Source organism: Danio rerio, chromosome 17 (assembly GCF_049306965.1).
Source record: "Danio rerio strain Tuebingen ecotype United States chromosome 17, GRCz12tu, whole genome shotgun sequence".
Lineage (NCBI taxonomy): Eukaryota > Metazoa > Chordata > Actinopteri > Cypriniformes > Danionidae > Danio > Danio rerio.
This window is the reverse complement of record NC_133192.1, coordinates 48,187,058-48,205,206: the sequence shown is the minus strand read 5'-3', so window position 1 is coordinate 48,205,206 and position 18,149 is coordinate 48,187,058. Positions and strand designations below refer to the sequence as shown.

Genomic DNA, 18,149 nt, shown 5'->3' with positions numbered 1-18,149 from the left:
AATTAACGTCATTACGTCGCCGCGTTACGCACGTTTCCTTTGAAGTTTCATGTAATTTCGGGTGTTTCATTTTTAATTTGTTGATTTTAACCGCAGTTTGGCAGTTTCACTTTCATCCAGGAACTTTTCATTTATGTCCCATGGTAAACCGAGGTATTGGATGAGAATATGAAGTAAGGACTGGTGGTAGAGTGTTGTTGTTATTTTTTATTTTTTATTTGATATCGCATGCAGAATGGAAAGAAAAAATATTTGCATTTTATGATGCAGGTGTCTGTGGTCTTTTAAGTTAATAAAAAATCGCTGTTTACATGGTAGACTCCTAATAAAAGTGTTGTCTTAATTATATTAAAATTGGAGGTATATTGGTGTCCATGTAAACATACTCAGTGAAAGTGCCAGATGATGTCGCAAACTGTCAAATACCTGGCTGCATTCCTACATTCCTCTGCCTTTAAGTTAATTTCCTGTGCCCTTAAATATTTTGTTAAGTTTGACATGTTTCCCCTCTTACACGCAGCTTTTATAAAGCATCTGCTTCATGTTGGTGTGCCAGAATCCTTAGCTTGTAAAATATAGTCATACTTTAGAATGGTTAGTTTAAGTAAATTTAATGAAGGGGATCATGTGTGTTGATGAATCTGAAGGAAGTCACTCACCAGATGCGCCATACTCCACCCTTTGCTTTTTATATCTAAATAACAAGAACAAGATCTAACATCACTGACAATGTATGTATCCCTCAAAGATGTTTAGAATGAAATCTTTAAATATGTTGTGACACAACACATACTTATGTGTGCATTGGTGCACCCCTTGATGACACCGAAATTAGGTACCAAAATTCATATGCTGATTCTGTCCAATGCATAACACTTACACACTAGGTACCAGTGCCATAATGGCACTGGGTTTCAGTACCCAACCCTACTCCAGTCTGTAAAACAGATTTACCTGTTACACCTTGGGACCATGACTCCACCTTGAGACGTTAAATTTCAGCTCTGTCTTGGCTTGGTGCTCCCTCAGCTCCACCATAGTCTGACATCCCTCTGCCTCCATCAGGCTCCAGGACAATTGTTCTTGCCCAATAGTCAGATGATGGAGTCAATGTACAGTTAAGGGCCAGTAGCACACAAGCAGGTTGAAATGAGAGATGCTTGGGAATGGAATAAAAAATGTTTGCAAAAGTTTAAAAAGGCCATGTCTAAAATACAACATTTGAAAAGTTCCAGCACATTAAAAGCAAAAAAATTCAAAACATGTTCTGTGAGAAGAGCCACTGATGAGGCTAATAAATATGGAAGAGAGAGAGAGAGAGAGAGAGAGAGAGAGAGAGAGAGAGAGAGAGAGAGATGTAGAGAGTGTATTTGTGTATATGGGAAGGAGAGAGTGTTTGAGAGAATATAGTAAAACTGGACAGATGTTATGCAACATTTGGATGCCTCTGGGATTTCCTAGGGCATGCGAAGGCAAGCCTGAATGAATTTGGTGGACTAGTGTGATGGTGAGAGTGAAAACTGCTCCGTGAACCGCAATGACCTGATTTTTCCCCCTCACGTCTGTGCCATTTCTGCACCACGGCATTATTATGGATAATGCTACATGCTGTGGGATCAAAATAAATGGTTATTTCAAAATGTAGAAGGAATGTACATTGACTGCATTTACATTTAGAACACATTGTTTTTACAGCCTTTATCTGTACGAGTTTTAGGTTGCAGAAGATAGTGTGTTACCCAGATTAACTCTTCATAGGTCTCTGATAACTAAAAGCTCTATTCTCACTTTCACTCCTGATTGTGGGAAATGATAATTAGCAAAAGCTTGACTTACTAGAGCTGCCCAGAAATGTACAGCACATGCCAAAATGTACTTTTTAAATAAGTTATTTTAATAAATCAAGACTTGTTTGCGACAGTCTGGAATGTATGGCATTGGCAGAACGGTTAGCTAATTAGCAAATTTTGGCCAGTGCATTTCTCTCAACTGCTCTTTCTCTCTGTAAATACTTAACATGCTCTCCTGTTACTGCAGCGTAACAAACCTCAGTACTCAAGGTGAGACAGTATTACCAGGCATTTCAAATGCCTGGGCCACAAACCAGATGTATTACACTATGGTCATGTGACTTAATCTTTGCCAAAATCAAGCTTCAGAGAAGTCTTAAGCTAAAAAACTTTTCAAATATTTTGCAATAGCAACAATTCAATAACAGTAAAATATGGACTAATGAGTAGAGGTGTTTAATGGGGTCATGATATAATCTTCTCAATGTTCACTGTAGTCCTATTGGACTACTCCATAGGTGCAATGTTAATTTTGACTGCAAATTTTAAATCAATGTTGTAATAAGTAATTTAGTCATATTTTAGTCTTCAGAATCATTTTAGTTTTAGTCGACTAAATTTCATACGATTTTAGTTGACTAAATCTTCTTTAGATTTAGTTGACAAAAATATATTTGGTTTAATTTAAGTGTAATTTAATTAAATATTGTATTCATTTATTCATACAAAATATTCAAACTTAAAATGAAATAAAACGGTCTAATTAATATATGGAATATAGCTTTTCCATTGAAGACCACAAATTGGATGTGCATTGTTTATTTATATAATAAGTAATATGTGATATTATGTGTCATTAATATATCCACATGTAAGAACAGTAACCATCTCAAATGCAAGAGTGTGCAATGATCAAGCACACCCTTTATTTTAACATGGTAAACTACTAGTCTTTTTAACCAGTCTGTCTTTGCAATGTCAGTTTATACAAGTATATACGCGGTGGCGCAGTAGGTAGTGCTGTCGCCTCACAGCAAGAAGGACGCAGGTTTGAGCCTTGGCTGGGTCAGTTGGCGTTTCTGTGTGGAATTTGCATGTTCTCCCCGCAATCACATGGATTTCCTCAACACATTTCTAAACATAACAGTTTTAATAACTCATATCTGATACTGATTTATTTTATCTTTGCCATGATGACAATAGATAATATTTTACTAAATGTTTTTCCAGACACTTTTATACAGCTTAAAGTAATATTTAAAGGCTTAACTAGGTCAATTAGGTTAACTAGGCAGGTTAGGATAGTTAGACAAATTAATGTATTACGACGTTTTTTTCTGTAGACCATCGAAAAAATATAGTTTAAAGGGGCTTATAGTTTTGTCCTTACAATGGAGTTTAAAAAAGTTTAAAAATGCTTTTATTCTAGCCAAAATAAAACAAATAAAACTTTCTTCAGAAGAAAAAATATCATTTATATATACTGTATAGCACTAAATAAAATATATAAGTAGATTAATTAAGTGGAGTAGAGTAATTGTGTTATTTTGTAAAATGTGCACTCAGTCCCATGGCTGTGTTAACTCACATAGAGGAGTTATAAAGCGAAGATGTACATAATAAATAATAGTGCACTTTGTTATCTTGTATGTTGCATGTGTCCTCCTGATAAGCAGAGCACTACAGCATCATTAAATCCTAGACAAAAGAAATAATCACATCGCTGAATGACGTCCTGAATAAAGCAGTTTCTATGCCATGATAGAGGTACACTGTTAATGTCTTTTGTCATGACGACTGCAGCAGATGCAGACAGCGCGTGAACCTAGCACGAGTTAGCGGGTTAGCGAAACTGTAGCCGCAGCTAAAATGAAACATGCGAGGAAACAACCCCTTGTCTAAATGTCAGTATAATTTTATTATAGTTTTGGTCATCATCACTTAATTTTTTATTTAGTTTTTGTTTAATTTCAGAACTATAAAAAAACGAATACTTTTTGTTCAGAAAGAAAGTGATTTACTACTTGACGTGCAAAAAGTTAAAAAGTATATGAGCACCAGGGCCATAAACTGATCTTGAGTAACAGGAGGTGTGAATAAGCAAATAATGTCTGAGCTGCTTACCAATAGTTTCTCTTGATACTGCTCTTGATGTAGTTGTGCAATTAAAATGATTAGTAAAATTTTTATAATTTTTTATAATATTTTTATAATAAAAGTCTGTTGCATCACCTTGCAAAAAGCATGGTTATTGTCAACATCAGATATTTTGATTAGAAATATACACTCAGAAATAAAGGTACAAAAAATGTCACTGGGGTGCTACATGTTTATAATTAAATGGATAGGGCTGTATGATGGAAGGCATTTTGTGTGCACATTTTGTCAGTAAAGTTGGCTCTGTAATTGTCACACCCTTGACTCGTTCCTGCAGCCCCAATCACTGCTCTTCTTCACCATCCACCACACCCATGAACTATCACCTGATTACTGATCAGTTGCACCTGTACCCGCAACCACCCATGCACAATAAAGACTCACCTCATTCATTCACTCACCGTCAGGAATCAAAGTCAGATGGTTTTCTTCATCGACTCTCCCTCTACCTCTTCCTCTTGTACTCTTCTGTGGATGTCCTCCTTCTCCTGTGGATGCAAACTAATCTGCTTAAAGGGAGTGACTAAAGTTATGTTGGTGTATTACTGAACATCTGATACTTACCTTTTGAACTGGGTGTGAGATCACTCTTTCTCTGCTACACCACTTATCCGCTTCAACTCTCATTATTTGTTGCATTACACAAAAAAATACCATGAAATATATATCCATCTTTGTCTTCCTAGTGTGACCATGACAGTAATCAGCTAAATCTACACAGTGCCATAGTTCATTAAATTGGAGTTTGCTTGAACAAAGGTTCGGCAGCCAAACTAGGCCTCACTTTGCCTCCTTAACCAATAACCTACTCCCTAAAACTTATTTAAGGCAGACTAGTCCTCTAGCACTGTTCTTCTCATTTTTTTCGAACCCGCTCTCCCTCTTTTTCCTTGCTTCCCATTAACAATTCTTATATAACCCTCTCCTCCATCCTAGGTTGAATTGGGGGGTCCAATCACTTTACCACAATATTACAGAATAATTTGCATTGATTTTGTAAGTAATCCATTCACATGAATACTTAAATTTACATTTAGTGTGAAACAAATGCTCTTGTGGGCCACATAAAATGATATGGCAGGCCAGATTTGGCCAACAGACCGTAAGTATGATATCTCTGGTCTACTTGTCAGCAACTGCCTTTTTTAAATGAGCTATATCACTCATAGCAGTGCGATATGGCTGTATATTCGCAAGCCGAGTGCCTTAGTTTCCCACCAGGGACGATGTACAGCCATATTGCACTGCTATGAGAGTGATAATACGTTTATACAACAGTTTGACGACATAATTGTGTATATAAAAAAGAAAATTAAACACTGAGAGTCCAAAAACTCTTGCTTTTTTCTGCCTTTCATTCACATCTGCAGCTGAGGTCGAAACAGCAAAACTGTTGCTAATTTAGAAACGTCACTTTATAGCTAGTGTTTGAATGATTCTCTAGCAAAATGTCTAAAGCAATGACAAAATAGGTGATATTGCTGACATTTTAGGATTATAAGACTGAACGGCATGAAATGCCATCAGTCTACAAAGAGTTCCCAGTTTTTTTTGTTTTTTTTTTGCAATTGGGAGATCACAATAATTAACCCCCAAAAAGCCAAAGCAAATAAAACACTACCAGATTACTATGGTTTACATACAGCACTACAACATACATATGAGAGAGATTGACTTAGAGTGTCACTTACCATTTGAATAAGGATTTAATCAGCTGTAGTTTGTAATTACGCCAAGTTTTTCTCCTCTTAGGGCTTATTATGCTGTCTCTGTTACCATCTTGCGGCAGAACGTCAACCGTCTTTGCTTTGCTCAGTATGACAGGCTGATGGCAGCCGTTACGCTGTATCTCCAAAATTATAACTTTAAACAAGGCACTGTCCTTTTAAATAAGCTGCATAGATGCAGTCTAAATAATTACATTCTCACCTAAAAAAAGCCTCAAAAGTACATTATGTTGTCCAACAGCTGCAATATTTGTCAAACTGTAGTCCTCTGCTTGCCACTCGTGTGGGGGGAGTAATACATGAGGGTGAAGAGGCTGTAGGAGTGCTAATATTACATCAGATTCAAGAACCAGAGAGAACTGTTGCATAGTAAAAAATAAAAGTGTTCTGTTTTGACAGACTTTATCACTGAAAATTTCCAAATCTTGGACAATTAATTCTGCTAACCTCATTGTGTTTCTCTTTCCACAGTTTAGCCCTGCATCCAGAGCGAGTGCTGGTGGCCACGGGACAGGTTGGAAAGGAGCCCTATATTTGTGTTTGGGACTCGTACACTGTGCAAACGGTGTCCATACTGAGGGACATGCACACACACGGCATCGCCTGTCTCGCCTTCGACCTTGATGGACAGGTGAGAGTCATGAGCAATAAGACAGATTTCTCTGTGTACCAGGGAGCTGACATTGTTATCAGCTCATAAGTTTCATCTTTCAAGATGAGGCGCTGTGAAGTTTATTATTAGTTGTTGAAGTCACATCTGTGAACACACCAACAGTGTGATACCCGCAGTGTGACAGTATGTGTGAGACTGCATAACTGTGTATCTGCCGGAGCTGCTGGTAGTCACCTTGAAAGAAACAACACACAAGATCCTCCCTGATCACATCAGATGACAAACCAAGAGAACAGAGCCAAACTCTTCCCTCATTGAACGTGACAGTATTCTAGGGTTTTGACAATGGCTAGAAGCTAATGGTTTGAGATTCTTCCGTCATATGCTTAAGTGTTTTCCTGTAATTTTAAGATTTACTTCACTTAATGAAGCCTATTTGTTTTTAGGAGCATTTACTTCAACCTGCCAAGCAGTATTTTTTGCTTTTTTTATTGCTACTTCATTCTATGGTTTTTTCTAGATCTTAAATCTGATTAGTTGATTATAATTTCAAAGGTGGTGATGTGTAAGTGCAGAAATCAGCACAAGCTGTGTCTGCATTACCCTTCAAATTGTGCAGGTTAAAATTTTCTAATAGAAACTAGGAACGCACCAGATGCGACTTGTGCGAATAGATTGTGATATTCGTGCGTAATTAGAGTTCTGTTGCTTAATGGCTAACATGGATTTTATTGAGAGAGTAGCTGTGCTTTATGTGCTTTGGTAAGGCTGAAAAATTGCGTAGATTCCTTAGGCGCCAAGTCTGATTCCACTAGATCCTTTTAGAGGTGCACCTAGTCCTTAAGTTTTTCAAATACTCCAGAAACTATACCTGGATGATGGATACTTTCAGCGGTGCTTCCGACTGAGAGGAGCACAGTTTGATGAGCTGTTGTCCTGTGTCAGCAGGAGGATTTCCCCTCGGAACACCAACAACAGGTGCTACGCCATAATCATGCCAAGACTAGAGCAAGCTCCTGATTGGTTACTGCAGCACGAATTTTTGCTTAAGTTCAGATTTTAAAACTTGATTGATTTGTTAAATGCACAAAACTCTGCGTTTGCACCGCGTCATTCGATCAAATATCGCCGCAGGATGTCTATTCGCGTCTGTGCATTGATTTAACATGTAAATCATTTATCTGCTTTATCTGCATCTGGTGTGAACGCACCTTTATAATTATTAATAATTATTATACCTTGACCACAGCACACAAGCAAGCTACAGCTGGAGGAAGAGTGAAACTAATGGGCTTAACTAGGGCTGCATGATAGAATCAAACGTTGCGATATTTTTTTATTCTGCGAAATATATTGCGATATGAATTTCACTAATCTGTTAAATATCTATTTGGAAAGAGTTTATGATTTTAGATTTATTGGGATGATTTTGAAGGAGAGTCTATAAGCATAAAATATAAGAAACAATCTACAAGCACAGATAAATTAAATTATTGTCGAACTGTATTCAGGTATGCAGTAATAGAATATTCAAATGTAAAATAATATTGCATAGTGTTTTGTTTTATAAACAGTTCAATAAAATTAACTGTTATTAATTTGTCAAAGTTAGAAATGGTACAATTTTTTATGCCTGAATGCTCTTAAAACCGGCGACACAGTGGCGCAGTAGGTAGTGCTGTCGCCTAACAGCAAGAAGGTCGCTGGGTTGCTGGTTCAAGCCTCGGCTGGGTCAGTTGGCATTTCTGTGTGGAGTCTGCATGTTCTCCCTGCGTTTGCGGGAATTTCCTCCAGATGCTCCGGTTTCCCCCACTGTCCATAGACATGCGGTACAGGTGAATTGTGTAGGCTAAATTGTCCGAAGTGTATGTGTTTGTGTGTGAATGAGTGTGTGTGGATCTTTCCCAGAGATGGGTTGTGGCTGGAAGGGCATCCGCTGCATAAAAATGTGCTGGATGAGTTGGCAGTTCATTCCGCTGTGGCAACCCCGGATTAATAAAGGCACTAAGCCTACAAGAAAATGAATGAATAATTGAATGCTTTTAAAACCCTCACACAGTCATAGGCCTCAAAAAGCACTTGCAAAATGATAAATTATGATTCAGAAGTTATATATTGTAATTAAAATCCAACTCAGTATTGCATATAATCGCTATGTGACTACTGTGGATGATCACATTTCGATATCGATGCTGAAACGATATATATTGTGCAGCCCTAGCCTGACCACTTCTCAGTGTGGGCAGTGGGGCACAGCATAGCCCTTTTCTGTTTTGTCCAATGATTTTATGGTGAACAAAAATTTGGTTTTCTATCAGTCATCATAGATGATCATTCATTATTTATCTGACAGGCTCAATATAGCATACACTTGTTCGCTGGCTTTGCTGAAACTTTTTCAGAGATATATAAACAATCTGAATTGGACAGGATTAATTAATGGATTCATTATAATGAAGAAAATAAAAGCAAGTTAGTATGTATAGGTTATAATACATCTTTATATGAAATAAAAGTATTTTTACATTTAATAAATATAATACTATATTAATGTATTACTCCAGCATTTAAATAGTATTTATTTGCTTAATCAAATAATAGTTATTAGTGTCTACACATTTTTACATAATTTTTGTACCAAAACTGCACAGGTGTTAACATGTACATTACAATATAATAATAAAATAATAACTGAATTGGGAAACCCTAAACTGTTCACAGTCTAATGAATGACAATTACCCCTGCCTAGATTCTGTGTCCTGGATTGTGGGTCCTGAAACGTGTGTGGGTCTGCGGGTCTGCAGCTAAATATATCTCCTGGAAGGGCATCCGCATATGTTGGAATAGTTGCCGGTTCATTCCGCATGTGGTGACCCTTGATAAATAAGAGACTAAGCTAAAGGAAAATTAATAAATGTTCATCCAGATTTTCTGAATCCACAGTTCCTTTGTAAAATTGTCTGTTTTAACCTCTAAGAAACACATAGATAGCCACACACAAGTGTACTGGGCTTTGATTGGCATCTGTGCTTGGATAACATGCCTGCATCTCCTCATTAAAAATAATGACCAGTGCAGTGGCTTCAAAATGCATAAACCTACAAACATTCATTGTCAGTGGCTTATTGTGAGAGGAAAGAATCAGGTTTTTGTCACAGAACATGGGTTTAGTCACACAAACAAGGCTGTTTTGCTATGGTTTAATTAACATTTGTATGCTACCTTTTTTCTAAACTGTAAAGTTTTTTTTCAAAAAGAAAAGGAAACTGGTCTGCAGAAAGAGAAAAGAGAAACAAAGACTGCAATAACAGAATACACAACATTATCAGGATTTTTACTAATTTATGAAATGCCAAAATTCAATTATATTTTTTATTAGTCTGGAAGGCAGAGTGTGGTATTGATTTAATAGCTGCAGGGAGGATAAGGGATCTTACTCCGCATTATTTGATCCAAAACACAAATTTAATACTATGTCATGTAGACCACTGGCAATGTGTAATGCTTTTAGTACAAATGTGATATACTGAATCCTGAAAAATGCACAATAAAAGGCCAAAGTAGATGAGAGTTGGGTTTCAGTGTCAATTTATCAAAAGCACTCCACTCACTGTAGATAATGATAGACGCGTAGAATGAGAAACCGTACCTCTGAGATTGACATTGCACATTTCTTAGCTCACTCTCATTTTAAAATTAACCCCTTGTCACCACCCCAGAGAAGCAGAGAAAGTGATTTGCAGAGTTTCAGCATGAAATTGGCCTCATCATATATTTCACACCAACAGATGAAAAGGCAAAGAGAGGAGCAGTGAGACGCCGACTCAGAGACCCCGGGTGTCTAAAGCATCACTTTTCTTCTTAAATTCATCAAAGGTTTTAGCATGCCGTAATTGACTGAAGACTCTTTGCTTTAGCCCGAGCCAGTGCTGCGCCACTTTAGAAGAAAACTGGTGCATCAGGTTTGATGGAAACAACAAACTCACATCAAAGAGATGCTGAACTAATGAGCTCCCTTCAGCAAACAACATTTGGGAAGATTACACATGATTCGTGCACAGCTTGTGGTTTTGATTTGTGCACCAATGCGGTTTTAAATGCTTCTGACAATAGGTAGTTGGTAGGAAGTATATTTGATGGTGACAAAATTACAATCTTATAATCTCATAACTGTAAAGATAAGTATATCAAAACTATGAGCATCCACACAAATGGCCAAAAACAAAGCAAGAGCTTTAAATGCTCAAGCTCTGCTGTTTTTTTATTCTTCCTTATTTGTAAAGGAATGCTTTGGTGATTGTTTTAATAGTGAAACTTGTATAGTGACTTTGTGCCATTATTCTGTATGCATATTTCCATAGAAGTAAACTTATAAAAACGTTACAGTTATAGCTATTTTGTCTTTTGAGTTAATAAACAGCTTCATTATGATGATTACACAAAATTTTTTTTTTTTTACTTGTTGTTGAGTCAAATAAGGAGAAATACAACCTTGAATAAATGTTTTTAAAGAATTAAAAATAAAATTATTAATTGTAGGAACAACATAGGTTCATTGTGAAAACATGCCTCTGTCTACTTTTCTGAAGAGCATGAATTATGTAGCCAGAGGTACATCTGGCTGCATTTCATCTTTAAAATGAAAGTTATGGGGTGGTATGACGCCACCGCCAGCTTCTGTTTGTTTTCGCGCTACCAGCTGATCTTCGTGTGGCTTTTCCGCTGTTACCATTGTACCCAGTGGCTTGCAGCATACATTGGTGGACTTGGAAGGCAGAGCAGACTTGCTCGTGGCAACGGGGTTTGAGATTTGAGATCTGAAAAAGCATACACAGCAGCCTCTGATGTTGCGCTCTCCAGATATATACACAGGGGTACATATCCATAATGAGTCTGGGTTGTGTAGGGGTGCACTGAATTTTTGACCACAAGAAATTATTGTTCAAAAGAGAACAAGGGACAAAAATATGAACCAGAAAAAAGATTATTTCTTAGCTAGCTGTTAGTTGGACCAGTACTGTGTATTCTTAAAGGGATAGTTCACCTAAAAATTCTAAATTATTGTTGGTGTGAGGGAGCCATAGGTGAAGACATGGAGGCGGATTGAATCCAAAAGCTGGAGGTTTATTAAACAAACAACTAACATCAAACAAAGGCAGAATCGTGATCATGAACCAGGCGACCAACGACAAGCAAACAAAGAGGCAGTCCGAAAAGGCAAACAAGGCAGAGTTCAAAATCCAAAAACAGTAGTCAAAAGAGCAGGCAAAAAGGTCATAACACAATGGCAGAAATAGCAGTAGGAAAACGCTCAGTAGGCAGTGAAACTGGCAATACTTCACAATGAACACACATAAGCAGTGTGCTTACATATGGTGGCTACCAGGAAGTACCACAGAGGAAGTACCCAGTCAATATTCGGGAGAGAGCTCCCTCTGGTGGGCGGATGAATATTCGTCACAGTTGGATAGTGGCTTTAATTTTTTTATGCTTACAAAAGCACATAAATCTGTCATCAAACTAAACCATATGTTGCCAAGGAGTTGCCAAACATATTTATAATAACCTTCAATCTTCTGGCGGCTGCCGAATGGACGTTATGTGCGACTGATATATATGATGTAAGACGTGTAGCATGTATGCAGCATTTTAAGAGTAATATATAGTATAACGTTATACAGAAATGCCGACTCAACTAGTTTTCTTGTTCATAGTTGTCATCTGTGGTAAACAAACTATGTGCTAAGTGGTTTCTGGAAGACTGATTTATTCCTGGAGCTTTTACTATAAATGTGTCTTACATCATCTGTCAAACATATGTCAGTTGCTTATAATTTGTGTTCAGCCATCATTTGAAGTCACGGATTTGAGTATATAATTTAAAAACGTTCAATATATATGTATTTTTTTTTTTTTTACAAAAGCACGCCAATCTGCTTTATAAAACAAATTTTAACTCCCTGGCAGTGCATGGGTTAGTTTGATGATGGATTTATGTGCTTTTGGCAACTTAAAAATAAAAGTCACTATCCAACATAATTTACAACATGGAAGAGCCATGATGATATGTAAAAATACTCCAACTGTGTTTGTCTTATAAAATAAAGTCATAAACACTGAAGATGGCTTGGGGGTAAGTAAACTATGCTGTAATTTGAATTTTTGGGTGAACTATTTTGAACAGTTAGTCAAGAGGTAATCAGACTTACTTTTCTATTTATACATTTTTATTTAGTTATGACCACACTGTTAGGGCATTTTTCTTTAAAAAGAGGTTGTTAGGCTAAAACACATTTACAGATGAGTTACAGTAATGGGGGAGTTGCAGTAGATTGCTGGCAACAATGTTACCAGTAAGTTACCACAAACATTCAATGAAAAGTCTAACAGTGAAGCCTTGATGCTAAATTAGATGAGTAACATATATGACAAGTCTAGGCATTTTATTTCAAGAGGGGTATACAGTCTCATTCAACTGAAATTCATTTTAGTGCGTCAAGTTCAATTGCTTTGGAACCATAAACAGCTTAAAGTTATAAAACCAACCTTATACAGTAAGTGTAGCCCACCCTGCTTAAGAAGTGGTTCCATAAAGTTCAGTTACACTCCTGTTTTAAAGCACTGCTACATTTAACTCTTTTTAAAAAAGGGTCACACTTTGGTTGCTCATGGTCATTTTTGATAGAAAACATCGTTTTTTAGGTTAACAAAGCATTAAAACTGTCCCTAAAAATACTTCAATAGCCAGCAAAGAAGAAACTTAAACTTGTAAATATTTATGTGTGTAAATCAAGAAAAAGTCCAACTTAACATTAGTCTTGCTTTTGTCATAATTGTTTCCATTCATCATTATTGTAATGTGTTTGCAGTGTGTATTACTCGAATGTGTTGAATATCGTATGTAGCGTGATTAGTGAATGAGACATGAGTTCATTCAAAAGCATTGAGTTCAACCTTCCATCAATGCCATCTCTTGATACTTTGCAGACTTTTTATGTGTGTAAATGTAAAGGTGTTTGATTATCTATACTCTATGTGAAGTATATACTCTTATCTACAGGCTAATTAACTACTAATCTACATTTTACATTACTGTGTCCTTGTTGTATATTTTATGCACTCATTATAGTGGTAATATATTCAACTTAACTTAAAGCTGCAGTAGCCCTCATACTAACCTTAACCAAATACTGTAGTACTTTAACAAAGGTCAATAAATAGTTAAAGTTAAATCTAAGTTACACTTTAAAAATGAGAGCGTTGGATTAATATTGCAGTCTTTCATCATGAAGATTTTTTTCTCCAAATTCTTTTCCAATATGATTTGTTTTGTGCCTTGTATTTGCAGTGTTTGGTGTCTGTGGGCTTGGACTCAAAAAACACAATCTGTGTGTGGGACTGGAGACAGGGGAAAGTTCTGGCTGCTGCTCCTGGTCATACAGACAGAGTAAGGACTCAAACACACACACACGCACACACACACACACACACACACACACACACACACACACACACACACACACACACACACACACACACACACACACACACACACACACACACACACACACACACACACACACACACACACACACACACACACACACAGTACATTACCTGACAAAAGTCTTGTGGATCCCAGTTGTAAGAGCAACAAATAATAACTTTACTTCTAGTTGATCATTGGGAAAAGTGGCAGAAGGTACATTTTTCTGTTGATTCACCTGTTAAACTGGATCTCAGTCATCACAAATACTGCACAATACCTATTGGAACCAGCATGGACCCAAGATTCTTACAGTTTAGTAAAGGAAAAATCATGGTTTAAAGTTACATACAGTATAGGGGCGTATGAGAGATCTGCAGTATAGATGGCAACATCAACAGCCTGCATACCTGTCAACATTGGGGTGTGAAAATAAGGGATATGCTCACCATAATAAGGGATCCCCCCTAAAAAATCCCCAAATTACTAACTATGCTCTTTTGGAGCTGTTTCATTGTAATTAAAAAGTTGAATGGTCAGTAATATGTTTTATTATTATTATTTACAAAATAACAAATAAATAGTTTACATTAGCAGCAAATACATTAGCAAACAGTTCAGCTTAATAAAATTAGCTATTATAAAGAGATAGAATCAAGTTAGCAAATCTCATTAACCGTTTCTTCACTGCATAACTTATACATTCTGAATAAACAGCAGTGAATGATTTTTTAAAGTTTGATTACACTAAATAACAGGTTTCACTTTAAAAATGCGCACATCTAACGTTATAATGAAAGCGTTCGATTGCTTTCCGAACTTTTTATGCTCATTAAATACAAAATTAGTTGTGTTTGAAAAAAAAAAAACACCAATATCGACACCTTTAGATGTTTTTATTATTAATGATGTGTATATGTGGAAACACGCACCCAAAAACCAGACTTTCACTCCGCTTCAAATCGCGTGTACAGAATCTGTTTGGGAAACAGCGTCTATATATCACTGTGGAGCGCGTCAGCTGACAGTCATGCACATCTATATGACTGTTTTAAGGATTGCATATGAAGGGGCGATGGCACCTGTAATGAAAAGGAAGGGATCTCCGCTGTTTTTATATTTATTTCAAAGTGTTTTCATGCCTTAACAAATCGAAAGCACTGAAAAGACTTGCATTTAAACGCGAGGGGTTGCGTAAAGGGATGATCGGCTCTTTAATGTTCATTTAACACCCTTCAGAGAAAGACAGAAAATACGTGAGAAATACGGGTAAATACCTTTACGGGATGATAGCGGGATGGAACTGTAAAATATGGGAGAATCCATGGAAAAACGGAAGGATTGACAGGTATGACAGCCTGAGGTCCTATATCAAGACATTTGTGCTGCCCATTACATTACAAACCACAGGAGAGGGCAAATTCTTCAGTAGGATAGCGCTCCTTCTCATACTTCAGCCTCCACATCAAAGTTCGCAAAAGGTCAAGGTGCTGCAGGATTGGCCAGCCCAGTCACTAGATGTGAACATTATTAAGGATGTCTGGGGTAAGATGAAGGAGGAGACATTGAATATGAATCAAATGAATCAAATGAACTCTGGGAGTCCTGCAAGAACACTTTCTTTGCCATTCCAGATGACTTTATTATTAAGTTATTTGAGCCATTGCAGAGATGTATGGATGCAGTCCTCCAAGCTCATGAGACTCATACTGTACACAATACTTACTCTTACTTATACTTACTTTTTCCATTGCACCATGACTTCATATTCTATACTGTACATTATTTCTGTTAAGTGACAAGACTTTGTCTAAGCAAGATTAGAATTTACTGTCCCAATTAAACCATTAAAAATCAAGGCATGATCGTATTTTATTTTGATAAAATAAGCCTACTCTAGAGGCCTTTCCCTTTTATATAAGCCACCTCTGGCACCAAATGATCAACTAGAAGTCAAATTCTTATTTGTTGTTCCTAAAGCTTGGATTGACAACAAGACTTTGTCAGGTAGTGTATATGGACAGTCTATCGCTTCTTCTTTTTTTTCCATTTAGTCATTTAATTGCAGTGAGTTAACACATACATGTACATTACAATTATAAATATAAACAGACACCCATTAGCATGTTAGCAAAAACAAAATGCTTGAATTTACTAAGACAACATCTGGGAATGCACCAAAATTAATTTCTTTTGACATAAATTAACACTCCAACTAATGATGGTACATCCTTGGGGCCACAACACAAGTCTGCACATATTTTCCTGTAACACACACAAATAGCCCAAACAGATTAAACAGTACTTCACTGTAAAATTGCAAAAGTAATTAGTGCAGATTCTCATGAGAGCCTGTGTTGTTTTGTAGTTTTCAACTAAACTATGGTTGTTTAGCTACTTGCTGTCTTGGTATGGTCATGATTAAGAAACATGTGCTTATGAAAACTGGCTCAGTGCCAAAGAACATATATATAAAAGTCTTTAAGCCCTGAAATCAGCGTTGATTCTCAGAAATTCATGACTGTACACTTTATATTTTACAGTATTTATACTGTTGATTTAAGGTAATGATGAAGATAGAAAGAAAAATTAGGATGAGATTGATCATTGCAACACAGGCTCATTTTGAAAATGCCCTATATACATTTTTAAAGATCGCAAATTATGTAGCCAGAGGAAAGTATTTAATAAAAAGCAAGTTGCTAAAATCTAAACAAAGCAGTGGAGTGTTTTGAAATTCTGTATGAGCATATCTGTAAGCTACTTTCATCCAGTAACTTACTTCCTAGTTTGACTGATTATGAACGCTAGAATGAACGCTATGCAGCGATATGAGACTGTTCCTTTTTGCGCTACCAGCTGACCCTTTACCTCTATGTGGACAGCTTTTCTACTGCTACCAGTTTGTCCAGTGGCTTGCTGCGTATGCCGGAGTATTTCAGACGCAGAGCAGAGTAGCATTACATCGCTTTTTTAGTCCGCTGAATAACACTTCCAGAAAGCAGGTAAGACAGAAACAAAAGCCAAAAAATAAAAAAGTAAATGAAAATGTGGTAAAATCTGTGCTTTTTAAAACAACATCTGTTGGGCTTAGAGAAGGAGGAGCGCGGGTCAGTTAATCGGTCAGTCTGTCAGTCGACAGCGGCCTCTGGTCGATTTACATGAGGATAGCAGGTGCAAATGGCACTTACAAAAAAAAAAACTCAAAAAGCATAAACGGCAGCCTCTGCAGATTTGCGAAAACAAAACTGTTAAAAAAGCTCCTGGAAAGTATTTCGCGCTCTACAAAAATGCATATAGGGGTATGTAATCAGAGTGAAGTTGAATCAATTGATTAAATATTTTATTTGTAGTGTCTTGTTACTATAATCACATTTTATGACTCGATCTGTACTCACTAATCTGGCCGATCACATGAAATAAGTGAAAGTGTTAGTTTACGGGTTTATAAGCAGAGGAAGATACATTTCATACATCAAAATTAATTTAAACTTTTTGATTTTTTGAGGCATGTTGAATAATTCTTCCATCGTTTGCAATGTATCCAAATTGAATTGCCAGTCTTTTTTTTTTTTTTTTTTTTTACCAATTTTTTTATCTGTTTAATCTATTATTTTCTGTAAAGCTGCATCTGACCATGACTTGTCAGCACTAAATGGTTATAACAGACTTGTTTAAGGGAGTATATGCAACATCCTTCATTTATTCTTTTAGAAAAGGAGAAAGATCCAGTTAAGTTTCGTACTTAGAGGGTTAATGTGCTTTTTGCAATGTTAAAGTTATATAAACCTTGCAGCATAAGAATCTGTACTCTGTAAGGTTGCATTGGCTAATGTTAAGTAATGTATTTAGTCACATAAACTTATAATGAACAATGCCTGTACTACATTTATTAATCATACTTCAACATTTACTAATGCATTATTAAAATCCAAATTCATGCTTGTTAATATTAGCTAATGCAACATGAGTTAACATGAACTAATGATAAAAGACTGTATATTTCTTCTCTAATGTTAAAAAATATGAATAAAATCTAATAAATGTTGTTGTTCATTGTTTATGTTAGTGAATTAGCTAACATTAATTAAAGCAAACTTATGGTAAATTGTTATCAACATAACAACATAACATCAACATATAAACCTAAACTAAACATTTAATATGACTAACATATGGTTAAATGAAATGCAACCATAAATTATGTAAACAATATAGTTTAAAATGTTTTCATTATTGTTTTTGAAATGTTTTGAAAATGTTTTTCTTAATGGTTCTGAATCAAAATCTGGTTCATTGTTTTAATTTCAACTATCATATACACACTTTTAATTAGCAAAAACAATTCCCAGAAGAACTTGAAAGAGACAAACAG

General features: G+C 36.2%; 1 protein-coding gene across 7 annotated transcripts in view; it reads left to right on the top strand.

Annotated features, from left to right (window-relative positions):
• Positions 1-18,149, top strand: part of eml5 (EMAP like 5) — a 247,950-nt gene that overhangs the window by 61,042 nt on the left and 168,759 nt on the right. For all 7 annotated transcript variants that reach the window (XR_012392979.1, XR_012392978.1, XM_068214625.1 and 4 more), the window contains exons 2-3: positions 6,146-6,305; positions 13,637-13,735. Coding sequence is in view for 5 of the 7 variants with exons in the window: in XM_068214625.1 (XP_068070726.1) it covers positions 6,146-6,305; positions 13,637-13,735 (259 nt within the window). In the remaining 2 variants the exon portion in view is untranslated. The remainder of the gene's footprint in view (positions 1-6,145; positions 6,306-13,636; positions 13,736-18,149) is intronic.